The following is a 20495-nucleotide window of genomic DNA, read 5'->3' on the forward strand; positions in this document are numbered from 1 at the left end:
CAGACAGACAGACAGACACACACACACACATACAATGCAACCAATAAGGTCCCTGGTAAAATAACAGAGATGCTTCTTAAAATCATCCAAAGTTCATTAAAAGTAGCTTTGAGTTCTTCCCTACTTCAAGTCAGATGCAAGTTGCCAATAGGATCGGGAATATGGATGCAGGCAGGCAATATATTTAAGAAACATCCAAATGAGGAGGTAAAATGCCTAAGATAATTGCTTCAGTGATGAGGCCCTGGGTGGCAAGCACATCATGAAGTATCTGAGGCCAGATCTGAACTCAGGAAAAAGAATTATCCTGACTCCAGGCATGGCATTTTATTCACTGTGCCACCTAGCTGCCTTCTCTACATGCTACCAAACTACTGAGAAGCATACGGGGATCGTATTCCATTGCTGTTGTTCCTCCTTCGTTTTTTTGTTTTTTTTTTTTAGGCAGTTGGGGTTAAGTGACTTGCCCAGGGTCACACAGCTTGTAAGTGTCAAGTGTTTGGTCTGAGGCTGGATTTGAACTCAGGTCCTCCTGAATTCAGGGCCAGTGCTCTCTACACTGCACCACCTCGCTGCTCCTCCTCCTTCATTTTTGAAGAGGACTAGTGACATCAAGGGGTGATGTCTTAACTTGACTGTGAATTAATGAATTGGATTTAAGAGAGGCAGAGTTGCACTAAGTCAGCCGCATGCTTTCTTCTTGAATCACTGAAGTCCAGCAGCAGGACAAAAGTCAAGACAGCTGGTGGTGGCTGGACATGAAGTGGATGACCTTGGTGTCTTTGACTGATCGAGCTCTAAGCACTCACTCCACAGTGCCTGCTTCAGCCACCTTCATGTCCATTGGAACAAATTGTTCTCAACCACCCATTCTTCTGGGGAAAGTCTTCACATGCTTAGGGTAGATATCCCAAATCTGTTGGTTACCCTCAACCTGGTTTAGCCCCATCTGCCATAACGGTTTACTGCACATGGTACCGCTGCTTGGAGCTACAGGTAAACAGTTGGGTCAAGGTGGACACCACAAGTGGATAAATAGCCTTCACCTCGAGTCCACTGCTATTCCCTTCTCTCACCAAAATGGGAAAAAAACTAGTCACACCATAGTCAAGTGAGTAAAAGTCTACCTGTTTACTGGAGGAGTATGACCATGACTCTAAAACCAACTAGTAAAATCAGATACTTTCCCCACTGGGTATTATGAATCAGTAAGGTCTCCAATACAGGCAAAACGCTGAAAACCTTGACCCACACAATAATGTTACAAGAAGGTTTCTGGATGTCATTGATACAATGACAAAATTTATTTATACAATGACAAAAAAAAGCAACCAAACAAACAGGCTGCCTTTGTTGCAAAGTGTTGAAATTAATAAAAGAGGAGGGAAAATGCAAAATGTGGTACAACTTTTCAGAAAAAAGAAAGAAGTGGGATCTTTTTCAGTGACTATGGTGGACAAGTTGCCTTACTCCGAGGAAAACAAATAAGAGGAAGAAATTGATCCGGAGAGGAGACAATAGGATTATGAGCAAGAAACCAGCCTTGTCAATTAAAATAAATCATGCAGTACACACATGAATGAATGATTATTATTTAATTAGAGCTGGAGGATGTTACAGGAACAATAGTCTCTGATTTTGGAAAATTGGCACATGTTAATGAAATTAAACTTGCAAAATTACTTCAAATGGTTAAGTCACTAGGATGAAAAGCAGACTGAAGTCAACAACAGCTAATGATAAAGTTCAGCTAGTCTGCAGCTGGAAGGCAGTGTCTAATAATTCACAATTACTGGGGCAACACTCCAACTTCTAACAGTTAGGTGGTTCAGTGGATCAAGCTTCTGGCCCTGGAGTTAAGAAGACCTGACTTCAGATACTTACTAGATGAATGATCCTGGGCAAGTCACTTAACTTCTGTTTGTCTCAGTTTCCTCATCTGCAAAATGGGGATGATAATGGCATCTATCTCCAAGGGATGTCATGAAGATCAAATGAACTAATAAAGTGCTCAGCACAATGCGTGGCACATAGGAAGTGCTATATAAATGTTATTATTAAACACTGGGATCACCATGGCTGGTCAGCCAAAGAGCATTTATTAAACACTTCATATGTGCCCAGATACTGAGGATACAAAGAAAGGCAAAAACACTCCCTGCCATCAGGAAGCATACTCTGTAATGGGGGATATGGCACAAATATGCTGGTACATACATGTTGAAAAGCGTTGAAAAGGGAAGACATTAGTAACTATGGAAATCAGGAAAGGCCTCCTGCAGAAAGAGAGATCTGAGCTGAGTCCTGAAGGAAGCCAGGGAAGTTAAGGGAGAAAGAGAGAGGCACAGTATTCCAGGCACAGCAAATAATCTAGACCATAGAATGCATGGAGGGTGGTAAAATATAAAAAGTTGGGAAGGGGCCAGGTTTTGAAGAGTTTTAAATGTCAAACAGAGGACTTTCTATTTGACACTGGAGGTCATAACTGGAACTCCTTGATCAGAGGAGAATGGCATAGTTAGACCTATACTTTAGAAAAATCATCTTGGGCACTGAGTGGAAGATGATTTGGAGGAGAGATCAGAGACTGAGATCAGTTAGAAGGCTGGTTGTGGTATGGCAGGCAAGAAGCGATGGGGGCCTTACTAGGTTTGTAGCTGTTCTTAACCAGCCTTAATCACTGAATGGGTATTATCTCAGTCAAAGTGAGAACTAGAAAGTCCTTAGCTTTAAAAAGGTCAATGTTTCCCACTGCCATCTTTAGTCATCCTGATCTATATATCTGGCCACTGGACCCCAATGGCTCCAGAGGAGAAAGTGAGGCTGGTGACCTTGCACAGCCCTGCCACACTTAAATCCAATTCATTTGCATGTCATGGCATTACCTCCCTGATGTTGTGGTCCTCTTCGAGAATAAACGACAAAGAGCAATAATAATAATCACAGGTGTATGGATAGAGAGAAGGATATATGTGCTAGAGATGTGGTGAAGGTAGAAATGAGAAGATTTGACAATGGATGGGATATCTGAGGTGAATGAGAGTAGGAAGGTGAGGATGACACTGAGGTTGAAGGTCTGGGTGACTGGGTTGACGTGGTGCCCTTAAAAGTGATAGGGAAGGGGCAACTAGGTGGTATAGTGGATAGAGCTCTGGCCTTGGAGAAAGGAGGACCTGAGTTCAAATCTGATCTCAGACACATAACATTTACTAGCTGTGTGACACTGGGCAAGTCATTTAACCCCAATTGCCTCACCAAAAAGAAAAAAAAAGTTATAGGGATAGGGAGAGAAATTTAGTTCCATTTTGGACATAATTGAGTTTGAGGTGCCTGGAGGACATTCACTTTGAATTAGACAAGAGGCACTTGAGGATGTGTGACTTATATTTCAGCAGAAAGACCAGGGATGAATATGTAGATCTTGGGATTATTTGCACAGAGATGATAATTGAATCCATCCATGTGGCTTCTAAGTATTGGCCCCATACATCTGAATGACTGGCTATAGGACCTTCTATCCAAATGTCCCATCAATACCTCAAAACATGCTTATGCCAAACCCTGCTAATCAACTATAACTAACACTTGCTTCTTCTTTTGACTTCACTATTCAGGAGCACTGCCATTCACCTAGTCTCCCAGTGTCTGAAATCTTGGTGAACTCATTCCTTTTCTTCATCTTTCATATCCAGCCAGTTACCAAGTCCTGTTGAATCTATCTCTTTCATATTCCTCCTTTACTATAGTACTACAGCCACTAAAATAATTTAGGTCATCATTAAAGATGGATTACCATAATAGCTTTCTTTTTTTAATTCAAAATTTTTATTTTCAGTTCCAAATTCTCACCCTCTCTCCACCTCCTTGAAATATGATATGCATATATAATAGCTTTCTAACAAGACTAACCTTCCCTATTTGGTAATATTCCCTATATATGTTCCCATCACTCTGAAACTCAAAGATCTTCAGTGTTTCAGTACTGTTTATGAAGTAACAGTAACGAAGTTCAATTTTCTTAACCTGGCATTCAATGCCCTCTATAATCTGGTGGCTTCCCTCTCAGCCTTATCTCATATTGCTTCTTTCAAAGCCCTCCAAACAAGCATCTCCCATTCTTTGTCACTTGAGTTCCATGCACTGCTCCGATGCCCAGAATACCCTCCTTTCTCCTTTTTACCTGCCAGATGCTTACCTGTCCCTTAAAGTCCAACAAAAATGCTACCTCCTTCAGGAAGCCTCCCTCTCTCTGTTAATAACAACCTTCCTCCTTGGAATTCACATAGCAGGTTGTTTGGAATTTCTTTAATACACAGATAATTAACTATATGGCACACTAATTATAAGAGCTGTGCGTGTGTCTTGTTTTCCTTACCATACTATAAGTTCCCAGAGGTCAGAGACCACACCTTATACCACAGCGTCTAGCATGAAGTTCTGTACCCAGTTAGGCACTTAACAGATGTTTTCTGAATTTAAAAAAAAAAGTTTCATTTTCTTCACATGTAAGACAGAAAAAAAATGTAGTTCTAAGTCTTTTGAGGAATGTTAAATGAAAATACTATGAAACAAAAAAATTACTATAAATGCTTGTAAATAATGATGAAGAGGAAGAAGTTAGTTCTAATAATAGCATTACCAACAGTAACCGATGTTCACAATACATTAGGGTAGGTACTAATATTGACCATCATAGGATTGGTAGTGCCTAAAAATATCAATTGGATTAAATGGTTTCTTCTTGCTTAAAGAATAAATCCAAAGTAGAAAAATGGTAATGATAATGAGCATTCATCATATTTCTGTAGTCCTTTAAGGTTGACAACGCACCTTCCTCATAACAGCTAGGCAAGTATTATTGTCATCCTCTTTTACAGACAAGAAAACAAGGATTCAGAGACATCAAGTTATCTGCCCAAGGTCACACAGCTAGTAAGTGTCATGACTTAAACCCAGTATTTCTGATTCTTGGGTTGATGGTTCTTTCAATTCAATTCAACTCAACAGGAATTTATGAAATGCCTACCTTCTATCGCACCATGTTGCAGGCTATGTGATTAGGTCAATTTGACCTATAGTGGAACTTAAGATATTTAATTTCAAAGTTTCTCTGAAAAGTCTTTAAGTCTTTTCTTTGTTCATCTATGTACCTCATTATTGTTCAGTTGTTTTTCAATCATGTCCAACTCTTTATGACTCCATTTGGGGTTTTCTTGGCAAAGATACTGGAGTGGTTTGCCATTTCCTTTTCTAGCTCATTTTACAGATAAGGAAACTGAGGCAAACAGGGTTGAGTGACTTGCCCAAGGTCACACAGCTAGCAAGTGTCTGAGGCCAGATTTGAACTCAGGAAGATGAGCCTTCCTGACTCCAGGCCCAGCACTCTGTGCACTATGGTGTTCCCGAGCTGCCCATGTGCTCTGTTACATTTCCTGATTGAAGGGATGAAGCATTTAACTTTTCTATTGCTTTCATTTGGAGATCAACAGTTAGCTCTATTGCAAAATAAAACTATTTTCCTTCTTTTCTAAAAGATGTTATAGAACTATAGCTACTGTTCCATTTTCCCTCTTTACACATAAAATACTACTTTAATCTAGTCCTATTCTTTACAGAATAAAGAGAAAAAAGGTATCAGGCTAGAAGTGAGATAAGCCATCACAAGAAAAGTATGCTATCCCAATGTTGTTTCAATCATGTCTAAGTCTTCATGACCCCATTCTGAGGTTTTCTTGGCAAAGATACTAGACTGGTTTGCTATTTTCTTCTCCAGCTCATTTCCTAGAAGAGGAAACTGAGGCAAAGAGGGTTAAGTGACTGGCCGGGGTCATACAACTACAAGTAGTAGAACTGAGATTTGAACCCAAGTTGACTGTGTCCAAATCTAGTGAAATTTTTACTATACCAATCTACTTAGTCAATTTCAGAAAGAAAAGAAAATAATTAAATTTTAGGTATCCTAGGATCAATAACTCCCCAGTTGATATGGAAAAAAGATGGGTACATTCACAAATTTTAGTATTTACTATGGCACTCTACTCACAGGGATTCCATAAACATACCATCTTCACAAGGGCCTTTGAATCACTCACAGTTTAATTGGCTTCCACAAGTATCTTTCAGACCCAGTCCAGGATAAATGTTCAAAACTAAGCAAGTCACTAAAATTAGTACAGTCCTGTGATTCACATGACATCAAGACAAGAAGCTGGTGGCGTGGTGGATTGGAGAGAACACGGTCCGGGAGCCAGAAGATGTGAGCTTCTATAGCCAAGCAATGCCTCATACTGCTTCTGTACCTTTGGGGGAAAAATCACTTGACCTCTGTGGGCTTTAGTTTCCTTAGCAAAATGAAGGGGTTTAAGGTCCCTTCTACCTCAAACATACTATGGTACCCTCAGGTCACTGCACTTGTAGAAAAGGACCATAAGGAAAGTGGGTGTGTTGGAGGCTCAGGGAGATAGAGAAGAAGGGAAGAAGAAAGAAGGAAGAGGATGAAGCCGAAGGGATGGAAGAAAGGAAGCATGGCTCCTCTTAGTACACACATGAATTTAAATTTAATTAATTACTATGTCACAGTTAACATGAAGGAGTTAAAGCTGGGCTAGCCTTGGCAGGGCCCTCGATGGTAATTGCAGGATGAAGGCTCAGAGTCCTTGTACTCAATGGAAGTCTGTGCCTGGGCCAGGGAACTTGATTGGATGTGGGAGTTAATGAGTACGTGGCATGACCAATCTTGGTTTCCTATTTTGCAGCTGAGGCTGGTGGTTTTTTTTTTAATCCCTAGTTAGACTGGTTCTTATCAGGAGATCTGGAAGCACTATAGTCCTGCCTAAGCAGAGGTACACTTTGTGATAACCGCTGTGTTTGCACATTTGATTGACTTAGCTCCACTGGCCAGCAAGATGGTTTCAAAGGGTTTTGTAATGATGACAAAACCTAAAGTGTAAATCAAATTAAAAAAAGAAGTTTTTTAAAGTTTTTCTAGTTGGAATGGTCTGCAAACTTTTTATTAATTGTACAGCTCTATTTGTCTAATTCTTTTTTTTTTTTTTTTGCTTTTTGGTGAAGCGATCAGGGTTAAATGACTTGCCCAGGGTCACACAGCTAGTAAGTGTCAAGTGTCTGAGGCCAGATTTGAACTCAGGTCCTCCTGACTCCAAGGCCGGACTTCTATTCACTGCACCACCTAGCTGCCCCTATTTATCTAATTCTTATCCATTCTCTAAGGTTCAGTTTAAATATTGTTTTCTTTAAGAAGTCTTGACTGATCTCACCCTCCTCTGAGCACTGTGTTGTGGTCAATACTCATCGTATTGTATTGCTTAGAGTTAAATATATTTACACGAATGCCAAATTTCTCTATCTACACACACACACACACACACACACACACACACACACACACACGCACACACTCTTTTTTGGTATAAGCCCAGAATTGAATGGTAGGAGATTACATAGAACTGCATAGAACTGCAAATGAATTGATGTGTATAGGACCTCTATTAGAATAGATCACAGTTGTTCTCTGAGTTAGTAGATGTTCTTTAAGAATTGCTGCAGCTAAAAAGTCCATGATCCTGAAGCCAACATGATGATGAGTCTCTTCAAATTCAGCTAGGTCAGTCCTTGCAAAACAGACATGCATCACACTGGGTCCCTCCTCAAAGTCTTTTTATTTGATAGAACCTGCCAAGGGTTGAGTTTCACCAAGATAACTTTCAAGAACCCAAGGTCACCTACAAGCCATACTGGTACATCAGAGTGGGAGGTTAGTGGAGAGAATTATTTTTGGGAAGTTTCAAAAGCACTTTTGACGATCCCAATCTACTTGCTGCTACAAATACCACCCTCTCCCCTCCTTTAAGCATGAACATTCTCCTAGTGATGCTATATAGCTGGAAATTATGAAACACCAGGATCTCAGAAAAATCAAATTCTCAGGTAACCCAAAGATCAGTGGGAAGCCTGAAGCATATTAACAATGCTGTAAGTGAGAAACAGAATAGAAGGCCTTACTGAGGAGAAATTTGACTAGAAAAGGTGAGCCAGTCATATAACAAAAATGAGAGATAACAAATGAATACTAGTACCTCAAAGATATTAAATGAGAAAGAGGAAGAATCTTATATAGAGGATTAATGAAAGAAAAGAATCCTCCAGGATGAGAAGGTAGGAAGGGATGGCAAAGGGCACTGGTGAAGAGAGCACTCCCACCAGTTAAATCACCAAATCCTCAGAATGTCCAAATTATTTACATACATCTTTACGTGAGCACACAGCAAAAAGCAAGGCCTAGCCAATGTACTAGCCAATATTCTAAGATTTCAAACCACAGTAATAAAATAGCTAGCATTTACATAGTGCTTCAAGGTGTACAAAACTCTTCACATGTGTTACCTCATTTGAACTTCATACTAGACTCTGGAGGTGGGTGCTATTATTGTGCTCATTTTGTAGATGTGGAAATGGAGGCTGGTAACATGTATATTAACAATAAGGAAGCATTCCAATGCATTTTATTATCAGAAATTATTTTTTGTTGTTGTTTAGTTGCATCTGACTCTTCGTGACCCCATTTGGGGATTTCTTGGCAGAGATACTGGAGTCGTTTGCCATTTCCTTCTCTAGTTCATTTTACAGATGAGGAAACTGAGGCAAACAGGGTGAAGTGACTTGTCCAGGGTCACATAGCTAGTAAGTGTCTGAGGCCAGATTTGAACTCAGGAAGATGAGTCTTCCTGACTCCAGGCCTAGCATTCTATCCACTGTGTCACTTAGCTGCTACTTATTATTACCATTTTCAGAGCTAGAAATCAGAGAGCTGGCACAAGGTATTATTACACTATGGCAGGGCACACTCCCTCCTTCCTTTCCTTTTCACCAAGCAAGGTAGGCTATGGTAGACCTAATGCAAAGGTCACTTCTGTCCTTCTCAGGATGGTAACTAGCTCAATGACGGTCAAAGCTGCACATCAATCACTACAGCTTATCCAAGTGGTATTTTCTGCTTCAGCCCCAAAGATGCAGCTCTCCTCCCAGCCAGGCCGGAACCAGAGACAGTGCCACTCACTGTCCTTCCCACTTCAGCCCTTGCAAACAACAGAACGTTCTCCAAAGCCTGAAAGCCTTGTCCAACTTTGTTTAAAGAAGCTTTGTTCCCAGGGCATCTTTGTTAAAGTATTGCTATCCAAGTCCCATAACTTTTAATCACCAACTGTGAGTGCACTTTAATCCTGTTTCCCTGTAGAACTAAAATAAACAGTACACAGAGCACTCCTGGGGCAGGGGCTCATCTCTTCCATTATCAGTACAATAAATATAACTCTTGAAGGAAGGGCCAGTGATAATCTTTAAGTAGCCTCAATTAAAGAGATCAAGAAAAAAAATCAACATAAAGAGCAAGGGCCAAAGAAAATCTTTTCCTTACAGTGTGTTTAATAAGCAGAATGAGAAAAGAAAAGAAAAAAAAAGAGACCAAATAGAACTAACTCAGCCACAAATAGGAGTCTATACCACTCAGGGGATAAAGGACAACAGAAGAAATAACTTTTCACTTCCTTGAGGGCAGGGACTGTCTTTCGCCTCCTTCTGTATCCCTAGCACTTACCTGGCACACAGAAGGCGCTCAATAAATGTTTATTTATTGATTGATTAATATAATAATTGAATAGCCCATTGGCTCTGTCTAGATGAGGCAAAAGAAGGGAACTGAGCCAGAGTCAGAAAACTTGGGTTCACATCCACATTTGCATGACCTTGAGTAAATAACTTCAACCCTCTTGGTCTCTGTTTAAGGAGGGAGTTGGACTAGATGATTTCTAGTATCTTTTCCAGCTCAAAATCCTAGGATTCCTTCACAAGGACTATAAACTATCAACTCTCACTTATTAGGCACCTATTACAAGCCAGGCACAGAGGACATACGACAAAAACAAAAGGGAAGTAATGCCTGGTCTCTAGGAGCTTACATTCTATTGGGGGAATGAGGGGAGATACATAAATACAAAACAGATGTGAGATCATTTTGGTGGAGGCAGGTAAGGCACCAGAGGTTTGGGGAATGAGAAAAGGCCTCATGTAATAGAAGGTCGTACTTATGATAAAACTTGAAGGAAACTTTGGATTCTAAAAAGCGGAGATAAGGTGGGAGTGCATTTGAGGTATGAGGGAGAGCCAGGGTAAAAGGACTGGGGCAGGACATGGAATGTTGTGTATAAGAAACACGAAGGCCCATTTGGCTGGACCAGAGTGCAGAAGAGTCATAATGTGTAATGAGAAAGGTGAGCTGGGGCCAAGTTTTAGAGAACTTTCAGTAGAAAAAGAAAAGTTTTACTTGATCCTAGAAGTAATAGGGAGCCACTGAGGTTTATTGAGTAGGGGAGTAACACGGTCATTTTTTAGGCAAATGATATTGGTAGCTATGCAGAAGATGTGGAGGGGACTGAAGAGGAGAGAAATGAGGCAGGGAGACCAATTTTAGGAGGCTACTGAAAAATTGAGGTGAAAAGTGATTAAGGGCCTGATATAATAAGGTGGTACCTGTATGCCTGGGGCAGGTAGGTGTGCAGTGAATAGAATACCTGGCTTGGAGTGGGGAAGATCTGAGTTCAAATCTGGCCTCAGATTCTAGCTGTGTGACTCTGGGCAAGTCACTTAACTCTGCGCCTCAGTTTCCTTATCTGAAAAATGAACTAGAGAAGGAAATGACAAATCACTCCAGTATTCCTGCCAAGAAATCCCCAAATGGGTTCATGAAGAGTTAGACATGACTGAAACCACTGAATAACATCTGTGTGAGTGAAGAAAAGAATATAGATGGGAGAGAGGTGGTGGTAGAAATGACAAGATTTAGTGCAGTGGATAGAGCTCCAGCCCTGGAGTCAGGAGGACCTGAGTTCAAATCCGGCCTCAGACACTTGATACTTACTAGCTGTGTGACCCTGGGCAAGTCACTCAACCCCAATTGCCTCACCAAAAAAAAAAAGCAGCAAAAAAAAAAAAAGCAAAAAGAAATGACAAGATTTGTCAACTTACGGGACATGTGGTTCTGAGAGTGAGGAGTTAAGGATGATGGTGATAACCTTACAGAAACAGGAAAATTTGGAAGAGGGTGGGAAAAGCACTGACACCTTCCTAACCCTATCATTTCCTGTCTTACTTGCTTTAATTTGTAAAAAGTCCACATGAGCCTTGTCAACAAGCAGGGAGGGTCTTGGAAAATTTATACTTTTTCTATATCACGCCACAAAGACAGAGCCTCTTATTTCAAAGAGGATAACAGTCCTAGTTATTAGCCTCACACAATAGCTTAAAGTAGCTAACAAGCTTAAAAGAAAAAGGGGGAAATATGGTTAGTAAGGGGCAACTAGGTGGCATGTTGGATAGAGCACTGGGCTTGGAAGCAGGAAGACTCATCTTCATGAGTTCAAATCTGGCCTCAGACACTTACTAACTGTGACCCTGGGCAAGTGCCTTAATGCTGTTTGCCTCAGTTTCCTCATCTGTCAAATGAGCCAGAGAAGGAAATGGCAAATTACTCCAGTACCTTCACCAAGAAAATCCCAAATGGGATCACGAAGAGTCAGACAGAACCGAAAACGACTGACTGAACAACAACAACAAACAATGGTAAGTGAATCCTCCCTTGGGCTCTGAAGATGGCGGCCTGTGAGTTTGGTCCCTTGAGCACAGATGGGAGGCTTTAGTTGTTCTTTGGAGCTGCACAGGGATGATAATATTGAAGAACGTATAAAACCTGAAATTGATGGCAACAGCTTTAACCCCCCAAGGCCTCCTGCACATCAAGGGAAATAGTATATTTAGTAACAGCCACAAATATTCGCAAGCAAGCTCAGTATTTTCCACCATGTGGAGAGGGTGTGTGTTGTGTGTGTGTGTGTGTGTGTGTGTGTGTGTATGTGTGTGTGTGTGTGTGTGTGTGTGTGTGTGTGTAAAGGATCCATGTAATTCTCTGTCCATAGACTTAAATTATGGTGATGTGGGGCATCAGAAATTCCCTGGGGCTACAAGGGGCAGAGTCAGGCTAAGGTTAGACTCTCCCCCTTGTCATTTGCTTAAAGAATGAGCTATCTATTGCTTCAGAATGTAGAGAATATAGCTCAAGTGGAAAGAAGACTTAATAATGCATTAAACTAAGTCTTGCCAAAAATAACAAACCACTGGCACTATCTCAGTACCCAAAGGGCATTTTCACTGTACAGTAAAAAATACTCCTTTTAGAATTTGAAGTTCATTTTTTCCCACCCATAATAAAGTCCCTTCAAATGTCTCTACCATTTGTCAACATTCATAGTGAGTGATGCTAACCATCCTCAGGGTCAGGGGGATAAAGAGAATAGAATTTGAAATTCAGTTCAGTATTTGCTTAGTGCCTACTTTGTGCAAGGTAGTTCATTAAGTCCTGGGGATAGGCATTGGATCTGTGACTTCATTAGTATAAAGGATTCCTGGGTGAAGAAATCCTTCTACTAATGTAGGTCAGCATCTTATCTGCACCTTAGTCTTAGACAACCTCTCAGAGCGCTGAGAGATGAAGGATTTGGTCACATATGGGTCACATAGCCAGTATGTCTCTGAGTTAAGACACAAAGTCCTGGGGACACAGAGATGGAAAATGACAGCTGCTACCTCCAAAGGGCCTACAGCCTAGTGGGGGATAAGATATGTACACAAATAACTACAGTACAGGCCAAATTGTGAAAAAAGCGAACTAGAGAGGCATGAGAGATTTGGAGAGGGAAGGATCATTTCTAGTTGGGGGATGAGAAGGAGGTCAGAAAAAGTTTCATAAAGGAAGTGCACATGTTGAGATTCTTGGAGGGTACCATTTAGATACAACAGAGAATTACTCTTTTGGCTTTTGAGAATAAATTGTGTGGGGCTATCCTGTCTGGAGATGTTATTTATATGATAGGCACCAGAATTATCACCATTAAAATTCAATTCAATAAACATTTATTAATCACCTGCTATGTGCCAGGCCCTGTGCTAAGTCCTAGGGATACAAAAAAAGGCAAAAGACAATCCTTGCCCTCAAGAACCTTACAATCTAATGGGGGGAGGGCCATGCAAACAAGTATGTACAAAAGCATGCTATAAACAGGATAAACAGGAAATTACTAAGGCAGGGAAGGCACTGGAATTAAGAGAGGTTGGGGAGAGCTTTTTGTAGGAGATAGGATTTAGTCGGGACTTAAAGGAAACCAGGGAGGTGAGTAGTCAAAGTGGAGGAGGGAGAGCATTTCAGGCATAGGGAACAGCCAGAGAAATGCCCAGAGCCAAGAGATGAGAGGTATTTTGCATGGAACACCCAGGTGGCCTTAGATTAAATTCAGTCCTTAGACTGAAGAGTACATGCTGGGGAGTGAGGTGTAAGAAAGAGACTGCAAAGGTATAAGGGGGCTAGGTTATGAAGGGTTTTGAATGCCAAACGGAGCATTTTGGTTTTGCTCCTGGAGGCAACAGTAAGCCCCTGGAGGTTATTGATTAGGAGGTAAGGAGCAGACCTGCATTTTAAGAAAATCACTTTAGTGGCTGAATGGAGGATGGATTAGAGTGAGGCAGGCAGAACCACCAGCAGGCTATTACAACAATCAAGGTGTGAGGTGACGAGGGCCTACACCAGAATGGCGGCAATGTCAAAGGAGAGAAGGCAGTAATTATTAAAAGAAGCGTATTTATTACAATTCTATTTTGGTGTGGCACTGTGTTAGGTACTACATGAAACAGTTAAACAGATGTCTCTGGTAGTACTCCCTTTATAATCTTTGGCAGCCCTACCTAGCTGCTATACCTCTTAAAAAAATGAACACAAAACTTTATAAACATAATAGCACAAAACTATGTAAGCATAACAATGATATATTTTCACCACAATATGAAAGGATGATAAAAAGCATAAAAATATAAAGAACTTCATGGGCCCTGGAGTCAGGAGGATCTGAGTTCAAATCCGGTCTCAGACACTTGACACTTACCAGCTGTATGACCCTGGGCAAGTCACTTAACCCCGACTGCCTCACCAAAAAGCAAAAAAAAAAAAAAAGGTACCATTCTTTGAGAAAGGTTATAGGAGCAAATAGCTGATAATGTAATATAAGTAAGCTCTTATAATTAAGATATGTATTAAATAGACAAATATCTCTCTTCTTAGTTCCTGTCCTTTTCTTAATTTTACTTTAACTTGTCATTGTCTACAAATAATTTTCTATTACTATTGTTTTAGTATACCTTGAGTGTCTCCCCTCTTGTCCATTAACCTTCAGATTTCATGTTTGAAATCTTTGAAAATTTCCTATAAAAATTACCTTTCTTATTGGCTTAGTTGTATCTATTAAACATAAAGCAAATTTGGCATAAATGAATCCAGTGTTTGAAAAGAAAAAAGAAAAAGATGATGGCTCAGACAAAAATTCTATTTCTCCAATAAAAAAAATCCCACTCTTTCTTTAGCCATCATCAGACCTTGATATGACTACATTTCTGTTTCTACCAGCAAAATCTTACATTGAGGCAAGGCAAATTTCCTAGGTTTCGTTTTCGTTTCATTTTATTTTAGAATGGGGATATTTAATGCTCATATACTTAATCTTCCACATGCATAAGCAGAAAGTGGACAACACTTGTGACCCTATGGTTGGCATTTGGGGATATATCCCATGAAACACTAGCACCAATACCAGCAAAATACCACCAATCTCATTTCCTTGAGGGGAGAAGAAGATCCATTCTCCTCTACTCTCTCAACTCCAAAGATAAATCAATATTCTTCCCAGGATTGTTCAGTAATATTGGCAGGAAGAATTTGGCCTCATCATTATTATTCTTTAGGAAAGTTAGATTTAAAAAAAAATATGGTGTACAACACTTAAGACCTTGTTGGCTCAAGCACAAATAGTAGTTGTAATAAATGAATCATATTCCAAGTGAGGAGGAGGAGAAACAGGTGAAAGGGGCCACCTTGTCAGCTGTGGAGGGGAAGGAAGGTCATAACACTCCCTTCCAAAATCTACGAACAGGACTGGGGGGCCATTTTTGTGCTGAGGACTTCAACCCCAAATGTTTAAACTCTACTTCCACTTGATTCAAAATTAGTGCTTGTTATTTCTGCTAATTTTAATACTTGTGGGTAACCTTTTATTATAAATATTTATTTATTTTTACTATAACTTCACAGGGAAGTAAACCAAGGTAAACCAAGACAATCAGTAACACAAAAGACTTTAACCCTCTGGAAGTCAAGACTGGTTGGCACACAAAGTAAATGATTCACAAGACAATACCTTTAAATGTATGAAACAATATTTTCCATTAAGGTGGCTACCAACCTTGTACACTACAAATGCAGTTCACTTGAGTGGTAGAATCCAATTCATCTAGTATCACTGGGCTAGTCAGTTCAGAGGTGTCAGCACTAGCAGCCACATACAAAAAGGGCTTTTGAAGCATGAGGACAGTTCGTTCGATACAAATAAGTCTACCTGCCAACAGAAACACTGAAGGTTATTATAGCAATGAAGAAAAAAGTTAATTGTTCATGCCAAGGAAGACAATGCCCTTTTCCAATTACTGAGAGTCATAAGAGAAAGCTCAGTCATGTGTCAGGTTTATTCCAACAGACTGTCTTCAATGAAATGTGCATTGTGTTATGTGTAAGCCCCAAGGCCTCTCAACAAGTACATTTATACTAGGTTGAAAAAAAAACCCCCAAAACCATGCAAACACTGGATCCAAACACAATTCAGTTAGGATTTTAGCTTGATCCCTGGAAAAACAGGCTGGCCAATTCAAGCTTACACATTTACAATTTCTTAAACTCTACTTGTTTTCAAAAGCGTTCTCTAGAAATAACTTCTGGTAGTCTGGATCTCCATGTCAAGTTGGTCAAAAGCAGCCCAACTATCTAAGTATCTAGTTGGCATCTGTCACACATCTTGGACGAAGATTAAAGGAGGGTGTGTTGCTTCTTCCAAGTCCTTTGGCTGTGACTTCCAGCAGCCACAAGGAAGTAGTCTCTGAGTAGTCCCTGAGACGTGTAACAGGCTTCTCAGCCTGCTCTGAGTGTCAACCCTTGGTGGCACTAAGAACTTCCAAGGGCTAGATTGTGCACTCATCTTAGCAACAGCAGTAGGAGCAGAATGCAAAATGAGTTGTAGCTCCTGAGAGCAATCCAAAACTACAGTGGACAACATAAAAAAAAAAAGTTAGGCCAGAGCCTGGCTAGTCTGTTTAGGTGCTGAACAAGTAAGTGTTTGTGCCTGATAAAGGGAGGGGACATATGTGCAGAGAAGTAATGCTCACTCACTCGAGGTCAACCATTCCATAAGTCACCACCATCTCAAAGAGCTCATAGAGTATGGCTATTACGACAATAGTCTCCATTATCTCAAACTAGAGACTTAACATCTCTATATCTGGGACCTAGAAAAATCTGGAGGCATATAGTATCACTTCTTGCCTCTAGCCTGCCCATCTTTGAGCCCAAACCATTAATATTACCATTTTCTTGTAGGACATCCTTGAAGAAGATGGAATGTGATGTTGCATCTGTGAGGGCTTCCATGACTTCAGGGGTGATTACGCATGACGATGTCACACACACTGGCACAGTCTTTGGGAGGCCAGCATTTTCTAACTGCAGTGTGGCATCGGTCACTGTCAGCCAAATTTCTCTTTGGTCCACAGGAAGATTACTTTTTAACTATCAATTCAAAACAGAGCAAAACCTTTTTTAGCTTAAAAGCTACACTTGCATTCAGGATAAAATATAGTGACCTATGACCACTACAATTATTACTACCAGAGATAGGAGAACCCCATTTTACCAAATATTTTTAAAACATCTATTTCTTTGATAAGAAGCTACAAATAACTAACTGCCACACTGGGTACCAGAGACCCAAGAGAGGGTGATGATCCCTTGGCTGAAAGCCCATATTAATACTGATTTGCTGATAGAGATCAGATGAATTCTGTACATTGAGAAATCCGTTATCACACCAATCTTTTTTCCATTTATGTGAGCATGCAAAACCTTTAATAAACTCTTAAACAGCTAAAATAATAGCTAAATAATCTTGGCCAAATCATTTAACTTCTTTGTTCTTCAGTTTTCTTGTGTTTCAAATAAGGCAATGGCCTAGTCAGGGGTGGGGAACCTGTGGGCCTCGAGGCCACATGTGGCCTTCTAGGTCCTTAAGTGCAGCCCTTTGACCAAATCCAAACTTCACAGAACAAATCCCCTCAATAAAAGGATTTGTTCTGTGAAACTTAGACTCAGTCAAAAGGCTGTACTGGAGGACCTAGAAGGCCACGTGTGGCCTGGAGGCTGCAGGTTCCCCATACCGGTATATGATTTCTAAGGTTCTTCTCTGCTCTAAAAGTCCATGATTCTCACACTTATATTTGAATGCCTAATTAAAGAAGAAAGGATAAATGTAGGCTTAACATTATGACCTCTACACCAACGTCACTGCTTTGGAACAAGCGTTCGTTTATTGAATAGATATTTATTAAGTGCCTTCTACGGGTTAACCAACGTGCTAACTTGGGGATGCCAAAACCAAATCCAAAATAATCCCTGACCTCACACATTCTCTTTGGATAGGGGGGAGAGGGAAGCATTTCCATTACACAAATGGAAAAACCAAGACTCAGCTGAATAAAGTGACTTGTTTAAGATCACTAGAAGAGGAAGGCATAGAACTCAGACCTTCTGTTTCTTAGCACCTCATTCCCCAGACCCCTTTCTACACTACCTGATTTACGTGGTAATCAGTTAATCAATCAACAACCATAGCCATCTTCTAACCAGACTCACCAAGGGCCTTTCCTCAGGACCAGCAACCATGCCCTGGATGTTTTAACCCTCTCAACTCTGAGACTTCTACCTTGAGGCCCTGCTTCCTAATCCCTGCCTCACCTGGCCCACTATTTCAGGCTCACTTCAATTCCACTTCCTGGCCATTTGCTTGACAGCATCACCAGCAGACTTGATTGGTTAAGAGGGACCTATTCCTGGCCAATAACTCAATAATGGGAGAGATAGCATGTTCTTCAAAATTTGCAGATGATACAAACTGGGCAGGATGAGCAACGCACAGGACGACAGGATCACAAAAGATTTTTACAGGCCAGAATACTGAGTCAAATTAACAAGATGAAATTTGATAGGGATATATTTAAATGCTTTACTCTTACGTTCAAAGAAAAGTAAAGTTCACAAGGATCAGATGTGGTGGAGGTGTGGCTATGTAGCACTTAGTCTGAAAAACATCTAGGGGTTTGAGTAGAACACAATCACGATAAGATTCAACACTGTGATGTTGTGCCCAAGAAAGCTGATACAACCTCAGACTGCATTAAGAGAGATAAGGACAAAAAAATTAAAAAAAAAAAGAGATAAAGACTAGCCAGTTCTGGATGTAATATTTTGGGAAGGATGCTGATAATCTGAGGAGCATTCAGAGAAGGGCAATCAAGATGGTGAAAGGCCTTGAGATCATTTCACAGGGACTCACTAACTGGGAATATTTATCTTGGAGAAGAGTTGGGGGTGGGGCATACTAGCAGTCTTCAAGTATTTGAAAGACTATCCTAATGAAAAGGCTTCGGCTTGACATCACAGGACAGAATGAGGACCAGAGTGGAAGGTGCAAAAAAGACAACTTTAAGACTCATACATGTAAAATTTCCCTAACAATTAGAGCTATAGAAAGCTGCAATGGGTTCTCCCTTCCTAGAAACTGTCAAGTAATGATCAGGGATTTTTGTTCATTCATCTTAGGGATGGGTTAGATGGTTTCGGAGGTTCCTTCTGTAGTAATAGGACTATGGTCAGAACTCAATGTGAAGTGGTTGGGAGGAAGAAGAGTTCAGCAGAGGATATAGAGGAGCAATCAAAGGTAGGTGAACTGGGATGGTATAAGGTCTTAGAAGCTAACAGGGAGAGAGCATCTATAAATTCAGGGTGGACAATGGATCAGATGAGGTAGGGTGATTAAGGAGCACTTTCTATATCTTCACTCATTTCTTCCTCCTTTCCTCTGAGAAAGTAGCATTTCTCCTTCCTAAGGCTGACATCTCTCCTTGGGTCCTCAATGCCTTTCCTTTGCTTCTCCTTCAGAAGTTTGTTCCATCTTTCTTTCTCAACTTCAATTTCTCTCGATCTACTGGTTCCTTCTCTGCCGTTTATAAACACACTTTGCTCTACCTCATCCTTAAAAAATTTGCCCTTGACCCTGCATCTCCTCATCCTTTATCTTTCTTCCTTTTCATTGCCAAATTCCTAGAAGGAATTGTATGTGTTTGCTGCTTCTAATTTCTTATTATCCATTCACTTTGTTATTTCTTTTCAGTCTGGTTTCCAGTCTCATCCACCACTGATTGAAACTGCTTTCTCCATGGTTATCATTGATTGCTTTATGGTGAATGTTAATAACAACAATGGACTTTTCTCAGTCATCCTCCTCCTTGATGATTCTGGAGTTTTTGACACCTGGCCTAGATAGTTTTTTCCTACTCTACCAGTTTCCACAACATTTTTCCTTTCTGGTCCTCCATTTTATAAATATAACCACTCCTTCTTAGTGTCCTTTGCTGGGTTTCCCATTTTCAAAAAGGGTCTGTTCTATGTCCCATTCTCTTACCACTCTACATTCTTTTCCTGGGTGATGATGGCATCTATTCCTGTGAATTAAAGCATCATGTTGACACAGAGGATGACTGAATTTCTCTTTCTCTATCCAGTCCTAATCTCTCTTCTGAACTCCAATACCTCATTGTCCACTATCTGTTGGACACTTCTCCCTGGATGTTGCACAGGCATCTCAAAATCAACATTCCAATATAAAACTTAACATTCCTACTATTCCTGACCCTCCTTCAAATCTGCTAGGTCATATAACTTGAGCACAGAGCACGGTAGTTAGTAGGTGTTTAATAAATATTGATTGAGTCATCCTTGACTATTCTCCCTTCCTTGTCCCACAGATTCAATCTGCTGTAAGGTTCTGTCAGTTTTGCCTCCTGATAGCTTTCATATCTGTTCCTTCTTTCTGATCACATGGCTACTACTTTAATTTAGGTACTCATCACCTCTAATTTGGACTACTATAAGAACCTATTAACTGTTCTTCATCCTTCTAGTCTCCCCTCCAACCTGGCAATCCACGAGCACTCATTAAGCACTTATTATGTGCCAAGCACTAAACTAGGCACAGGGGACGCAAAGACAAAGAGTCTTTCCCTTTGAGGACTTTATATTCTACTAAGGAGAAACAAAATGTTTCACAGATAATAAGATACAGGATGTCTATAAAATATGCAGTGATTTGGTTGGGTAGCAGAAAAGGCCTGACAACACACCCGTGAAACAGTGCCTTATCAATAAAGCACCAGAAAGTAAAATAAAATACAAGAAACTGTTCTTGAAATGGGTGAATGACCTTCATTCAAATGGGCAAGCATTT

At 40.4% G+C, this 20495-nt stretch overlaps 1 protein-coding gene across 8 annotated transcripts in view; it reads right to left on the minus strand.

Annotated features, from left to right (window-relative positions):
- SPIDR (scaffold protein involved in DNA repair) overlaps positions 1 to 20495 on the minus strand; it is a 551334-nt gene that overhangs the window by 28242 nt on the left and 502597 nt on the right. For all 8 annotated transcript variants that reach the window (XM_020992493.2, XM_078153426.1, XM_020992496.2 and 5 more), the window contains 2 exons: positions 16525 to 16726; positions 15354 to 15506 (listed from right to left, as the gene is read on the minus strand). In XM_020992493.2, the coding sequence (XP_020848152.1) occupies positions 15354 to 15506; positions 16525 to 16726 (355 nt within the window). The remainder of the gene's footprint in view (positions 1 to 15353; positions 15507 to 16524; positions 16727 to 20495) is intronic.

Source organism: Phascolarctos cinereus, unplaced genomic scaffold, assembly GCF_003287225.1.
Source record: "Phascolarctos cinereus isolate Bilbo 61053 unplaced genomic scaffold, phaCin_HiC Scaffold_4;HRSCAF=312, whole genome shotgun sequence".
NCBI classification, from domain to species: domain Eukaryota; kingdom Metazoa; phylum Chordata; class Mammalia; order Diprotodontia; family Phascolarctidae; genus Phascolarctos; species Phascolarctos cinereus.